The sequence below is a fragment of the Dromaius novaehollandiae genome, chromosome 4, assembly GCF_036370855.1.
Source record: "Dromaius novaehollandiae isolate bDroNov1 chromosome 4, bDroNov1.hap1, whole genome shotgun sequence".
In the NCBI taxonomy this organism is placed as follows: domain Eukaryota; kingdom Metazoa; phylum Chordata; class Aves; order Casuariiformes; family Dromaiidae; genus Dromaius; species Dromaius novaehollandiae.
The window spans coordinates 81,509,877-81,525,094 of NC_088101.1; the positions used below are offsets into that span (position 1 = coordinate 81,509,877).

Genomic DNA, 15,218 nt, shown 5'->3' on the forward strand with positions numbered 1-15,218 from the left:
CACCGTGTCTGCACCTGTGCCACATCTTTGTGCAATCTACGGCACACCATGAATAATTCTTAGGGATTTTTCTCAGCAGAATGGGCTGTAATAGCATAGAGGGCAGCCCGAAATTCAATCTTTTGTTACCATGTTTATTCTTTCCTCATCTAGCTATTTGCAGAACTGTATCCAACTAATTCTGTAAACAGCCAGGAAGGGGTTAAGTGTTTTTGAGAAACATGTAGCAGGTGTTAAGATCAGAGAAATACACAAGGAAATCTTTTACAAAGAAATTCACAGAATGAAACTGAAGGACAACAGAGCTTATGCATTTGTTGAGCTTCAATACAATTTGGAGTACATCCGACACATAATTCAAAGGGGCTGAGGCAGACTGGAGTCCCTAGATACTTCACAGAGGCCCTTCCATAATCCTACACCAACATCTCCCAATGCCTGATCGCCTTTAGCGCAGCTCCGCTGAAAGTAGCCAGCCCAGGAGCTCCTAAGTGAACTCCAGCATTTTTCCACTAATGTAGGGGTACCATGGAGAACAGTCAAGGGTTGAAATCACTCAGAAAATGTGCCTATATGGTAGTGAGCAAGCTCTGAAGAATTTCAACTATTTGTGCGCATCTTGTGCATTTCATTCTGATAAAAAAGTTAATACATATAAACAAAAAAGTCTGATTTCTGAAAAGTGGCTAACTATTTCTATAAGTATCCAAGAGTGCATAGCTTTTGGCTATGCCATTTTTAACAGCTATCACAGTCAAAGTGATGGCTGTTGACTGTGTGACAAAATTCCCTCTGTATTACAGCCACATAATAGGGCATTCATAATATTGTTCATGATGTCCTTTATTAAATATCCTCTTTGATACAGAACATATAAACAAAAATAGTTTAAAAACTCTTTTTTAGTCATTCTTACAGGACTCTTCTATGCATTGTTACAGCAGTTCCCTTTAAGGAATAAATCTTCATCAAATGTGATGTTTCTCTTTGTGTAGAAATCTGTTTCATACAAAGAAGTTGCCAGGGCAGATACTGAAAGAGGCTTGCAGAACCCATGAAAACTCTGAATTCAGATATTTGGTTAATAAAGAAATCTACTAACCGTGTCACAGACACATTATTCTTAAATGGGATAAGCAGGATAAGAAAATGCATCCTCTAAAGCTTAAAAAAGATCATGGCAGTACAAGTAAATACGGCAAAAGAAGAGGATATGCCTCAGGCACAGACACTTCAATACAATATAGCTGTAAATCTGAGTGCTATTTCAAATACTGGAAATTTGTCCTGAAACAACCATGTGGCAACTGGCACTACTGCCCAGATGGGAGTCCACCTGACAAAACTCAGACAGTGCAAACAGATTCGGCTCTAACAAGGGTGTTGCACAGGCGATGTGAGACCCAAAGGATCTCCTTCGTTTCATTCTTTCCTATGTAAAGCAATAATCTCATTTTTTACATTAATGAACAGAAAATAAATGTTTCCTTGGGCCAAAGAATAACTCCTACGTGCAAACATTTTCATTAAACAGATTAGCCTCATCAGTATCCAGGTTAACAAATGTACTGGCATGGGGAAGATCACTGGAGGCAGTATATGCAATCATTCCACACACTGCAGGAGTAGCTGCAGGGCATATGTATCTCTTATGATGAACATTTTAATCTGAATCCTTAAGTTACAGGCAAAACATTACGTAAGAGGTTGCTTGAGATCAAACAAACCAGTCCCTCCTTTAACAACTTTTCCAACCACTAGGCATGCAGAAGGAGATCTCAGCTCATCATAGGCACCTATAACAGAAATCAAACAAAAATGTATTAGGATGGTACCCAAAGGCTTCTCACAGGTCAGCGCTAAAAACTGATTTTGTTTTGCATACAGGGACTTAGGTGGCTCAGCCCCCTAGGAAGGAAAGGCACTGCCACCTACTGTTCAGACTGAATTTGTATTCCTGGAAGCAGAAGTCCAATACTCTTCCTGTCCCTCCCACACCAGCTATTATCTCTTCCTAAACTTTGAGGGCAAGCAGAGGATCAGGCCACGCATTCCTCAATTCTCCCCAGTCAGCATGAAAAGACAGCACATTCAAAATTCTGAGAGAACACGTATTTGGCCCTGCAGTGAACGCATTTTGCTGATTAGATAAATTGCTTAAATAAAAACAACAAAACAACACCCACATCAGTGATGCAAAAACAAAAAGATTCCCTTTTCATTGCAGCCCTTTCCCCGTGGAGCCTTTTTTCTTTGCTAGCGTGAATCCTTTTGATGTGGATTTTAAATTCTTCTGGCTAGATATGAAGAGCACTTTGCACTGGAGAGACATTCCACGAATTCCTTTGATTTTGTGGTTACTCACTGTAGCGAAATAGTGTCACAGAAATTTGGAAGCTCTCCAGATGACATGTCTGGCTAGGAGTGTTTTGCTTTCACTGTTTTTATAAGCATTTGGGCTGCCTTTCATTCATGCTGAATAGCAGTAAGCTGGAATTTTGTCATTACGGCATGTTAGAAGACTGGAAATTAAACTTGAAACTTTTGGTAAGTTTGGGTCATCTTTCTTCTATTGAGCAAAATGCACTGAGCTTTGTCTTACAGAGGATGGGGGGAAAACAGAGCATAGTGCATGGCCTGTGCTTGCTGCTCTGACCTCAGCTACAGCTGTACAAGTAAATAGCCACTCCTAAATGTGTGTCAGTCGAAGGACAAAAAAGAAAAAGCTTCTTTGTTAGATTGTCACGCAAAATGGTCACAACTGTCCTGTTTGCTCATGTGGTATTAACAAAGAGTTGTTCTTTGAGCAAATTGCCATAGGGATTTCATTTCTGATGCAGACGTGCTGTCTGCTCACTAAATCCCTCCTGGTCAGCAATGTGCTGGGTCACACCTGCTACGGATGGCGCTTCCTGCTACTTTAGCTATGCTCAGTAGTCCCAACCCTTCTTTTTTTCCTTCTTACTAGCCAGGTCCATAAGAGGGCATCTTTGCAGTATCTCTTTAAATGTACAGTCAAGGTATCAGTTGCATTAAAGCAAATTAGATCCAGGCTGCTGCAATCCACATTATGACTTTGATTTCCATGTTGATGAAATCAATAAATCCCTCCACTCATAATCACTGTAGCTTTCGTGCCAATTCCCCATACCCTTCTATCAGTAATGCACTTCATATCTTTATTTTAGTATTAGCCATAAATAAAATTCACTTGTCAAAAAAAAAAACTTATTTCTAAGTCAATATGGGATATAAATCCAGAGAGAACAACTGGCAGGATATATCCTCTTCTATTCAATGTCACCCCTAATTTACACTTTTCCTTTCTGTTTTTCAAATGAATTGTAAGCCAATGTTACCTAATACTACTCATTAAAACCCAAATTACCCACCCGGAAAAGGAGCAAAACAGCATTAAGAGAAAGGAATTCAGCAACAAAAGTCTCTCTGCCTGACATCTCTGCAAAGCAGTTTAAGATACTCTAGCTGAAAAGACCATGGTGAGCCCTCTTCCTATTTGTATTAGGTAGCAAAGGCAGCACAGGAGGATCCAAAAAGGAGCGTCCAACTGGCAAGTGGCAGAAACAAAGCATTTTGGCAAAATGGAGATGTAATTAGCATCCAAGTGTGAGATCAAGCAAACCATCTAATAACAAACTTAAAAGATGCATAAACTTTTTGGCTTGGACTCTTAAATATATGTCTAGTGACATTTCAAATGCTCTAATAGATCCACGCAGCCATGTGGTAGATATGGTATAGCTAGTAGATATGGTTCAGACCTAAGAGATCTGTACCCTTTCCAGAGCAGCAGCTGCTGGAGGCCAGAAGGAATATGCTTGGGCATCTCAAATGACACCAGAAACCTACTGTCAAACAAATGAATCTGACTCTGTGTTTGAGGAAAAAAGCAAAGACAGTAAAATGCTACAAAGTGGAAGAAAAATACAACTAAACTAACAAACAGGAAGACTGTTCTCAGAACAAAATTCCAAAGGGCAAGGTTGGAGCAGAAGAGATGAAGAGATGGAAGATACAATACAGACATGAAAACAAAGCAGAGATGACAATTTCAATGGTGCAGATACAGACAGAAAAAGACAGACTTAACAGTTTGTTACAAGGCTTTGTTATAGCAAATCTTAACAATCTTAAGGTTTGTTATAAAAAACACTATCTAATTCTTAAAAAAAGAATCACAGGCCTCACAGATTACATGTGGGAGCTGACTTCATTTAAGCCGACAGAATTTTATTAAAAACATCTGGGACATTCTCATAGGCAAGGGCTTAATTAAAATTTTATCCTCTGGCATTTTTTTCTAATGCAATTCTGTATTACTCAAAGTAGTGGAAAGTTAAGATGAAAACAAAGCATATGTGAAATGCTGCAGCAATATCGTTCAGACTAAACCATTTACCCATCATTGTTGCTTCCTTCAAGAATTTGTAGCTGGTTTCAAATGTCATCTGTTGCAGAGGGGAAGAGTTGGACTGAATTCCGAAACGGTTCAGCGGTTTATAAACTCCTTCAAAACACATGTAATCTGCCACCAGTGAAAGGTGCCGAGGATCTACCACAATGCCTAAGAGCACAGAAAAGAGTGAACTTCAGAGTACTCAAGGGCTAAGGTTTGGGGGGGGGGGGGGGGGGGGGGAGGGGGTTGTTTAGTTTTAAAGGAAAACAGATCTAAAATAAACACCTTGACCCTAATGAACATGGAGAATATCTCTATTAACATTTCTCTGACAGCTGCACTTCTGTTTGTGTAGCTGGCATAACTGCTCTACTCAGATATCCAAGATGGGCAGACCTCACTACAACATAAAATGACATCTCTGCAGGGAAACTATAATGTCAAGAATGCTGTAACAAGGCAGAAGTTTCACTATACATAACATCAATACATTACTTGCCTAGGGCAGGATTCGCTGCTAATAAAATTTGCATCATCATTGTTTATGCAGGATGGGATCATACATTCATTCATGCACCCGTGACAGGACAGAGCTCTATCCCCTCACCTGGTAAACCATATTTGCTGGACACTGGAATCACAAAAGTTCTGATATTTTCTGCACGTGATGTTATGCATCCACAGAAAACCCTATTTAGGCTAAATAGAAGTAGCATCTATTTTTAAATAACATTTGTGGAGTCAGTGTGATGGGGGATCATTACTAGCTCTGTCAACATTTACCCAGCAGTCCTAAACAATTTGAAGGTCCGATCATTTTGGGCTGCTGTTTGGCAAATGTCTTTGATGTGTCTGGTTGCTAAAATTCTCACTGCATTAATCTTCCCCCTTTCCAAAAGTTTAATTCATAGCAACACATAGATCACCTAAGGCCAATTCACAATGCAACTCCAGCAGCCTAAGTAGTTAGGCATCTTACCTAAGCTAGTTGTCTGGATTCTCTAAATAAAATAGAAAAAAGAACTTCAGACAATGCAGTACAGCTATTTTAGTAAAGATATAAAGGCAGCCTAGACTCCTACTACTTAAACAGCTAAAGCTAGACAAGATTAATCCTATTCTCAGGGACACTATGCAAGTCTTGCATAGTTAGGTTCTTCAAATGTTAATAGCTAATTCATCTGGACCTTCTGGCTTGCAAATTAATATACTAGAATAGAAAAGATCTTTGAAGAGGGAAATGAATTCAGCTTTGTCTAGCAAATTTTCTACTAATTAAATGGAACCTAGCAATTAACTAATGAAGTCTTCACAGAAGGCACTGTAATGATGAAAATGATGAACAACTGTAACTTAAGAATACACACACAAATGAAAAGATCGTGCAAAGGCATAACTTTCTGAGCACAGAAAGGTTTCTGTGTTTTTCCCATCTTAGTGATAAGACCTAAAAAATGATAATCTTTTAAAATAGAAAAAATTCCTACCATAGACAGCAAACACATCTTTTATTTCCTTTATAATCACCCTCAGAGCAGACTCAACACCATAATTCTTAGCCATGGCATGAATATCATTGGAATAAAGTCTGTTCAGGTCCAAAATCTGAAAGCGAAAAAACACAGAGGCAAGTTAGAACAGTAGTTACTCTATTTTTCCAAATAACCAAGTAAGCCGAGATAGCTTTTCCATACTTTTCATTAGCTTAAACTGCACCAACAGTTGCAGAACAACTAGACAGCAGCTCAAAAATGACTGTGGATTTATGTTTAACCTAGTGACCACAGGATTTTAAACATGAGGAAGAGTAGTGGAATCAAAATTCAGCACAGAAAGATATGACCTGTAAGAAAAAAAAAAAAAAAAAAAAAAAAACACCCAAGCAGGAGGAGAACATATAAGAGTCTCCAAGCAATGCAATGTAATGCCATGCCCAGTCTGTCTCAGATATCCCAAACTTTCAGCAAAAGCAGTAGAGAAGATGTAGCACCAAAAAAAAAAAAAAAAAAAAAATCCTGTATTTGTAGAACTATGGGCTACATGGCATAACACAACTATTCATCTCCAAGTACTGCAATTCATTTAGGTGGAAGAACTCCCTCAAGAAACATTTACAGAGACAGTTACAAGCATGGTGTGGAATTATTTGTCATTAGATACTGCGCTGCTGCACAAAACCTCATTTGCTATCTACCCTTGAGAAAAGGCTCTACTGAGCTCTGAACATATCCCGCGGGAAGAAGGAAGAAGAGAATTTAAGAGCTGAAAAGGATACACATCACCCCTGCTAAATTTAGACAGTACCCGTTACCCACTGTCCCTCCCTAGAATACAAAAAGATCATTCAAGTTCTTGTTTATAAATAGATTACATACATCAGAGTATCTGAACAGCTCTGCAAGGTTTATCCCTTCAGTATGTAAAACAAGTTCCTTCTCTCCTTCCTTATTGGTATTTTCATTCAACAAGCATCGTGTGATCCCCTTTATCTCATGAATGACTGTGTTTCGTGCAAGAGACACCAGCAAGGAGGTGAGGTCGAAGTACACCTTCATCAAAGGAAGCGTCAGTGAAACCTAAAAGGCAAAACAAAACAAAACAAAAAAACCCCAGTGCAATGTCATTCTGTATGGAAGCCTGAACATCAGGCTCAACAAGCAGCCTACTTCTGAGGCAAAAAAGTAGACACCTGGGACTATCCTAGTGTTTATATGCCTGGGCACATGCAAGTCTGACTAGAATTACAGCCAAATGATGCTCATATGAACACAGCATTCCAGGACTATTCATGCACACTGCTCTCAAGATCCTTGGACTTGAATTCATTTTATTTTATTTATTTATAAGATCTTTAGTCTTTTTTCCTTCTATCCTGCATAAGGACCATGCAAGCCTCTCAACAACTGCAGCTTGTTTGATTTTGCTGCATCTTCTCACCATTACAAAGCAGTATTAGTTCAGGTCAAAGTAAAGGCGTAAGATTTTTCAGCCTGATCTAAACTGAAAAACTAGGGAGGTGGATGGTGGAGGTTTAGGCCAAAGGTTGTTCATGGGGTTTTTGGGGTAAAAGGATGCGGGATTAGAAGTGGGGGGAGGACAGTGCGATAGAATTATCCAGTTAGATCCGAAACAAAAAGTTTTGTTTTTAAATAGTTTAAAAGGTTTGTTAAGAAAGGGAGAGTGAAATGTTTCTAGACCTATGAAATTCACATTCCCACTAGATTTTTCAGCTGACGCTATCGCATTTGTTCCAGAATTTCTGCCCCTTCTAATTACTGTGTCATAAAATGAAATACTCCAGCTTTATTCTAAATTCCTCTATGAGTAGACGTGTTTCCCCATATAAAGCAGGCTCTCCTCCTGCCCATCGCCTTCAGGACACATTTACAAACAGCCTCTTGCAACAGTCCCGCTGTCACTTTTCTTTGTCAAGCAGCTACACAGTGGTGCATCATACATTTCAAAGTTAAAACACCATGAACTTGTCGGTTGTCATAAAAAAAAAGTTTCAGTAGGGGTCCGGGAAGTTAGGTATTGCTAAAAATTATGTCAGCTAGTACATTTGCTTTGAGGCATGCACTGCCATTTTTCTCCATTAATATAGAAGTGCTGAGACAAAGCAGCAGAACTACACTGAAGAGATTTACTTGTTATGAGCTCTATGCAATCATTTTACAAGCACACGGAGATGTTTACAGGCACTACCATCTTACCTCACACCAAAGTTCATTTTCTGTATCAAATGTGTAATCCTGTATTGATGGGTGGCTGTCCAGAACAGCATTTATTCGTAACTCCACTGATTTAACTAACCGATCCCTTTCTTTTTTGGTCTGAGACATAAAGGAAAGGTGTTGAGAATCATCACCATCTGCTCCATTCTGATCTCCTTCTTCAGCACCCTGAGTCCTTTCTTCTTTCTCTGATTCGGCCTCTTCCTCTTCTGGATTCTCACCAGCATGTTCATCCCCATTCTCTTCTTCACTCTCATAATCAACCTACACAGAAACAATATTGTACTTACTATTTGAACCAGAACATATACAGATACAAAGCACACCATTCGCTGTTTCACTCCTCAATATCCTTGACAGATGAGTTGTATCTCACCTATAACTCAGTGAAAACACAGTTCTGTTACAAAAGCAAAAATACAACAGATTCAGTTCACTCTATTTTTTATAGTCTTGCCATTACTTCTCAACACAGTCAGGGATGTTAGAGTTTTTTGTGACTGCAGCAGAATTTGTTTTTTTCCCCAAAACACTCTTTCCATAATTCAACTCTGGCGATGGGAGTTCCTCAGGAGATTTCCAGTTACTCTGCCGTCCTGCTGAAATTACAGCAACCCATCTTTAAACAATAATTACAAAGTAGTGAACATGAAATAATATGAACAGCTAGGGAGAGCGAACCATAGTAAAATTTAAATACAAGTAATAGCATAAAATTAGCAAGAAGCAAAATTAAGGACTTTTCAAAAAAGTCCAGAAGATCTCTTCCACCTCTAACTTGCAGGGCTCTGTATTCCTCTTAAAAAGACTATAGGCAGTGGCCAGGCTCAAGTATGTCATCACTGTGATGTCTCAGCCCACGTCTCTCGCTATAGATTTCTCCCCCATTCAAATCTGATCAACACAAAGCAGAGATTTCCCTGTCCCCTTAGAATACATTTTGGCATTTTGTTTCAATGGAATTCTTTCCTTCCCGGATCAAGCTACTGCAGTGGAAAATGGAAAATAAAGTGCAGTGCTGAGCACCTAGGAAATCATTACCTCCTCTTCCTGTTTCTTCCTCCGCTTTGCTTCTGTAGCATCACCATCCCCCTCATCAACTTCTGCATCAACAATCTTCTCTTCTTCATCCTCTGGAGCTTCACGATTATTCAATACCTAGAAAACCATAATAGGTGAGATAATCAGGCTGACTATGCTGAGAAGCTTCAACTGCATCAAAAGATATTAGCCAAACATTCGGATTTTTCCGTCCCCTGTCCCATACTGTTCCAACTCTTAAGGACAAATTAATTTCTGTGAGACTACTATTTTAAAGCAATAATGAACTCAAACTAGTGATAGCTTTAACAGTAAACAAGAGGAAATTCTACAAGATAAATAAGCTACCATTCTAGTTATTTGACAGTCTTTGTAGGGAAAGAGGTGACAGAAGAAACACACAGAAGCCTTTCAGTGAAAAAAGGAGCTTCCCCAAAGGTTTTGGCAATGGCTGCTGTAATAGGACCTTGTTCTGGGAGCAAATGGAGAGTAACAAGCTTTTATCTCACTGAAGTTAAAAGCAAATAGGCATTTTCAGAATACAGTCCTGAAGTAAACTAGGATTTTATACACAACACCTTTATTTCCTTGTTAATTTTATGAGAATGCAAAGATTATGCAAAAAGAAAATACTTAAGAAGTAAATTAGCATCTGTGAAGAGCTTCAGAAGTAGAATTAGTTGTTCACACCAACATGTAAATCTTCAAAGCACTACATGCAAAAAAGGAGTATCTTTATTTTTAAATGTCACTGTTCACATCGCAACATAAGCTTTTCTGGATTCTGGTTCTTAAAAGAACATAAAGGAAGTAAGGCATTTTCCAATTCATGTTTTTCTGTACCTGGTCTTGGTCACCATCTAAATCCTTCCGAGTTGCTTTCCGGGCACTGACTTCAGTAAAAGATGCTAGCTTTGCACTCTTCCTTTTAATTGCTTCCAGCAAGATTTTAAAGAATCTGAAAGAAAATGTAACCCAAAACATCTAAGCTCAGCAGTACTGCAGTAAATTTCAAGCTCTCAGAAAATGAATATATTTTGTGCAAGAAGCCAGTCAACCTATAAGAGGACATATTATTTGGTGGATAAAAAAGTGCTTCTAGGTTAAGGCAATAATTTTTTCCATGTCCCCTCCCCACTCCTTCAAGAATAAAATTGTTGGTGTTGTTTGTCTTACAATATATATATGTAATAAACACTAAGCATCCAAGCATAAGGAGAAGCAGAATGTTGCCTGTACAGGCTATTCTCCAAGTACACGGAAAAGGTTGGAAAGATCTGCCCTGAGGTAACTCTGCATTGTGGCCAACTTAAAGATCTAGAGTTTTATTCAAGAGCATAGAAAGACATAGTGCAGATGCTTTCGCAAGCCTGTGCTTAGGAGACTGCTGCTGAGCAAACATGAAAGCATCTGAAAATGAACTGACCTTGTTTCCATGAAATATAAGATGTCCTTGGGCTTCACACACTTCTCCTCTCGGTAATATTCGTGGGGCAAGAAATGGAATTTGATTTTGTAGAGGCGATGTTTGTTCTGCTTGCTCTTCACACGCAGAGATTCCTCTATCTCAACTTTCTGCAAGACCTACAAAAGCAACAAGTAGGAATACAACTCCTTTGATGATGGCATGCCAGTTACTTCCTGCAACTCCAACACTTTCCATACAGGACTGGAATTACACAAGGCTAGCTGGCAAACTTTTCTGCTGGCTTTGTGGCAGCTCCTGGGGAGGAAGATTATATCCTAATGCAGCACTCCATTTGGCTTAAACTCTTCCCAGCCATTAGTTTAGACAGTACTGGGGGAGCAGCTCCACCTCCTACCCCACTCCCTCAAAGGCCATACTTCCTAGAGGGTCAACAAATCCATCTTATTGACCCTTATTCCTTGCTCACTGAACATGACAGCATTTCAGCACCAAGCTGAGACTTAACTCTATCCTTGCTGCTTTCCAATCTGAAGGAGGAATAAGACAGAAGGAGGTAGTACATGCAGTAGACCATAGGAAACACTGTGGTCACAGGAAGAGAGGGAGCACAGAATAAATCAGACTTCAGTACCCCAGTCTCCAAGGTGCCACCGGTTTTGCTTCTACTGAGCACAGCCACAGGGTGGGGGGCACATGACATGACAAACAAGAAAGCTCTCTACAATGCTAGTCACTTCCAGATTAGCTTTTCTCTTAAAGAATTGGAAGGGTTTTGCCTTGTCTAAGGCTGACAAAAATGAGCTTGAGGTAAAGACAAAGAAAGCTGTGCCAGCAAACCGAAATCCTCCCTTCCATCATACTATTACTATGCCTAAACTGTGTGTCTACTACCCTTTCTTTATGTTCTGTAGAGAGCTTGTAGCCTGTGCTACAATGCTGTACATATTACTTTGAATTAATTTGAATCTAAGCATCATGGCCAGTTACTGAAATTCCTTTCAGTGCTCCACCTCTCCTAGCAGATTTCACAGGTTCAGCAGGCAGGAGGTAAAAAGAAAGGAGCCTTTCAACTCTTGAATCTTGCACCCACAGGTGTGCCTTCAAAAATGGAAATCACAAAAAAAAAAAAAATAAAAAACAGACTAACTGATAAGCTCAAACAAGAAATATTTTGTTTTGCAGACTCTCAAAGGATACACTAAACAGGAGGCTCACCTCAGCTAAGCACACTCTTGTCAGCTGTTTCTTAAGCTGTTTCACCTTCTTGTGAGCTTTCTTGGTATTTAACACAGGAACACTCATCGTTGGCGTTTTAATATTTGCACTGGCTACCATCAATATCTCCCGCAACCTTTAAATGAAGAACGATCTTTCAAGTTAAGTAATAAAAGCATTACGCAATCAAATAAACATCTAGCTCATTTAATGAGGCAGTATGCAGCAGCATGCTCATTCAGTGGCAGCAATTGCCAGCCCTAGCAAAGCTTTATGCATCAAGAGCAGTGGTTACCATTGCACTGCACCTTTTCACTTTTCTGGTTCATCAGGCATCTACAGCACAACAGTAGCCCTACTGTTCTCAATTAGATTATCGCCTCAATTACAGGAAGAGACCAGAAATAGTAAGTTGTTCCAAGAACAGAAAAGCTAATGAAGCCCGTTTCCTACGGATGCACATTGTACGTTCCTCATACTTTCTCCCCGTCCCCTGCTCCACTTAAGTAACACAATCACCTCCCACCTAAGGCATCACCCCCAGACATGAGCCAGGGTCAGCACCGATGTTACTCAGAACAAGCTCATGACTGCCTGGTAAACACGTGTGCCAGTTGGCACAGTCACTGCCACCAAACAGAAAGCCGGGGGAACCTGGCCAGTGTAAGAGAGGCCTCTTTCTATCCAGGTGATGACAACCCTAAACCTGCAACACTATTGTCTTTCAGACTATTTTGGGGGCAAATTTCACTGCAAATAACTAACAGGTTTAAAAGTTACTAGGGGGAAGAAAGGGTATGCAGATAGCAAACCCACAAAGCTTGATTTCTTCAGGCTTATTTATTTTTGTACTTTATTCAGTACAGTATAAGCCATTTGCTATGCATCAGATAAGATTAAGTGGCCTTCACAGGTTATTTCCTATCTAGAAAATAAATCAAAATACCTGTAAAATTGCAAAACATTAAATATATCTGAATGTGCACAATTTACAATTAAACTGAAGCATCATTTGCCCTTAAGATTACATGTGTAACAGCCAATAAGATTAAGCAGTATTGTGTAAGCACCAAAAATGGTAAGGAGACCATTGAGAACAAGTTTCTCACCTTGGAATACCCAGCGTGACATTCATTTCACCCCTGCCAGCAAAGTGGAAAGTGTTCAAAGTCATCTGTGTGGAAGGTTCCCCAATACTCTGAGCTGCAAGGAGACCCACAGCTTCTCCTGGGTCACACAGGGATCGTTGCCACTTTAAATACAACAAATCCTTTAACCTGAAGACAGAAAACAAGCAGAGGTTTAACTCAATGTAGTACAAAATAAAGAATTGGGTATAGACTAAAACATCACTCAGCTTAACAAAGTTACATCTTTCAGCCAATTTCTCTTGGTAGTCTCTGGATGCAAATGCTTTACAAACTACAGAACTGTCTGACTCAATTGGATCTGACAAACACATTTCATTAACACAGAACTGCTATGTTAGACAAACCATACTCTATTTGCTGCTAATTCCTAGATTGTTAAAAGAGAATCTATTTGCTTTTACTTGATCATCTTAACTGCCTGCTAACTCCAAGGTGTGGCAAGAGTACATTTTGATATTTAACTGTGTTACTGTAAAGTATTATTTCATATGTAGTGGAATACACTACAAAACTCTAGCTCTGTGGAGAAGGACCTGGGGGTCCTGGTGGACATCAAGGTGACTATGAGTCACCAACGTGTCCTTGCAGCCAAAAAGGCCAATGGTATCCTGGGCTGCATTAGAAAGAGCATTACCAGCAGGTCGAGGAAGGCAATCCTCCCCCTCTACTCAGCCCTGGTGAGGCCACATCTGGGTACTGTGTCCAGTGCTGGGCTCCCCAGTACAAGAGAGACATGGAGCTACTGGAGACAGTCCGGCGAAAGGCTACAAAGATGATTAGGCGACTGGAGCATCTCCCCTATGAGGAAAGGCTGAGAGAGATGGGTCTGTTCAGCCTGGAGAAGAGAAGGCTGAGGGGGGATCTTATCAATGTGTAATAAATATCTGAAAGGAAGGTGTAAAGAGGATGGGGCCAGACTCTTTTCAGTGGTGCCCAGTGACAGGACCAGAGACAACAGACACAAACTGAAACACAGGAAGTTCTGTCTGAACATAAGGAAAAAACTGTGAGGGTGCCTGAGCACTGGAACAACCCAGAGAGGTTGCGGATTATCTGTCCTTGGAGATACTCAAAAGCCATCTGGACACAGTCCTGGGCAACGTGCTGTAGGTGACCCTGCTTGAGCAGGGGGGCTGGACTAAATCTCCAGAGGTCCCTCCCAATCTAAACCATGCTGTGATTCTGTGAAAGCAATCCATTGCTGTTATTCCACAAGCCATTTGCCGAAGCCCTTACTAGCATGGAAAATTCAGATTTGAAGGGAACGGATAAGCAGTGGCTCTCCATTGTGTGCTAAGCACATTTGGCTTTCAGGAACCATTCTGAAACCCATTATTTTGTTTCAGAAGATTAGGAAGTCAAGATTTGATACAGACTTTTCATCCTTAGCAATCTCGATACAAAGAATAGGAGGTTTTTTTTCCCTTCAGTGCAAAGAGGTAAACACACAGAAGCTATTACCTATCAGAAGAAAATGCTGGTTGCATGTAACATCCCCTGTTCTCAGATTCCCATTTGCTGATGTAATCCTCAACTCCATTTTCAAATGTTTCTGAAACAGATGCAAAATACGTATCTGGACGCCAGACAGCAAGGCTTGGGTCAGGACACTTATTTGTCTTTTTTTGGTATTTTCTTCGTTTCTTTTCATCTAGTTCATACCACATCTTCAATAACTGAAAATAAGCAGATTTTTAAGCAGGTTGGTTTACCCACAGCAAGACCAAAACAAAATAACACTACTTCCACCAGTAATCAAGCAACAGAGAAGGAGAAAAAGATCACCACCTGGATAATGCTTAAGAGCATATGTAACACATAGCAAAGAACAACTGAGTTACAAAAACGGCTTTCTCCATTTTCTGATATTTATATGTAGCACTTTTGATCCCACAAGATTTCAAGGCGCTTTACAAGCTTGAAATAGTCAGAGTATCTATCCACAGTAATCACTTTAGACACCAGTGAAATACAGCCCCCCTAAGAATGATTTTAGATTGGGAGTGACATCTCCTAACGTACTGACATTGTTACTTCTAGCTGGCTAGCACCTCACTTGTTTAAGACTGGCATGAGAAAGGAGCTTTTCTTATTTACAAGACTGCATATTCAAGCCCAATAGTCCAGCAGAGATCTTCAATTTAGTCTGCATCTTAGTGCATGCTAATTGGTCTTATTTCTGTTCTTCATTTCATTAATCTTTCAAGTCACACTTCAAATGTTGCATTTAA

At 39.9% G+C, this 15,218-nt stretch overlaps 1 protein-coding gene across 1 annotated transcript in view; it reads right to left on the minus strand.

The window, feature by feature from the left end:
- Nucleotides 1-825: 825 nt before the first annotated feature.
- The window catches only part of POLR1A (RNA polymerase I subunit A), a 39,564-nt gene continuing 25,171 nt past the window's right edge, over nucleotides 826-15,218 (minus strand). The window contains exons 24-34 of the mRNA XM_026112797.2: nucleotides 14,449-14,663; nucleotides 12,946-13,113; nucleotides 11,837-11,972; nucleotides 10,619-10,776; nucleotides 10,036-10,150; nucleotides 9,193-9,309; nucleotides 8,131-8,415; nucleotides 6,793-6,993; nucleotides 5,905-6,022; nucleotides 4,421-4,585; nucleotides 826-1,796 (exon numbers count right to left, since the gene is read on the minus strand). Coding sequence (XP_025968582.2) covers nucleotides 1,696-1,796; nucleotides 4,421-4,585; nucleotides 5,905-6,022; nucleotides 6,793-6,993; nucleotides 8,131-8,415; nucleotides 9,193-9,309; nucleotides 10,036-10,150; nucleotides 10,619-10,776; nucleotides 11,837-11,972; nucleotides 12,946-13,113; nucleotides 14,449-14,663 — 1,779 coding nt within the window. The 3' untranslated portion in view covers nucleotides 826-1,695. The remainder of the gene's footprint in view (nucleotides 1,797-4,420; nucleotides 4,586-5,904; nucleotides 6,023-6,792; nucleotides 6,994-8,130; nucleotides 8,416-9,192; nucleotides 9,310-10,035; nucleotides 10,151-10,618; nucleotides 10,777-11,836; nucleotides 11,973-12,945; nucleotides 13,114-14,448; nucleotides 14,664-15,218) is intronic.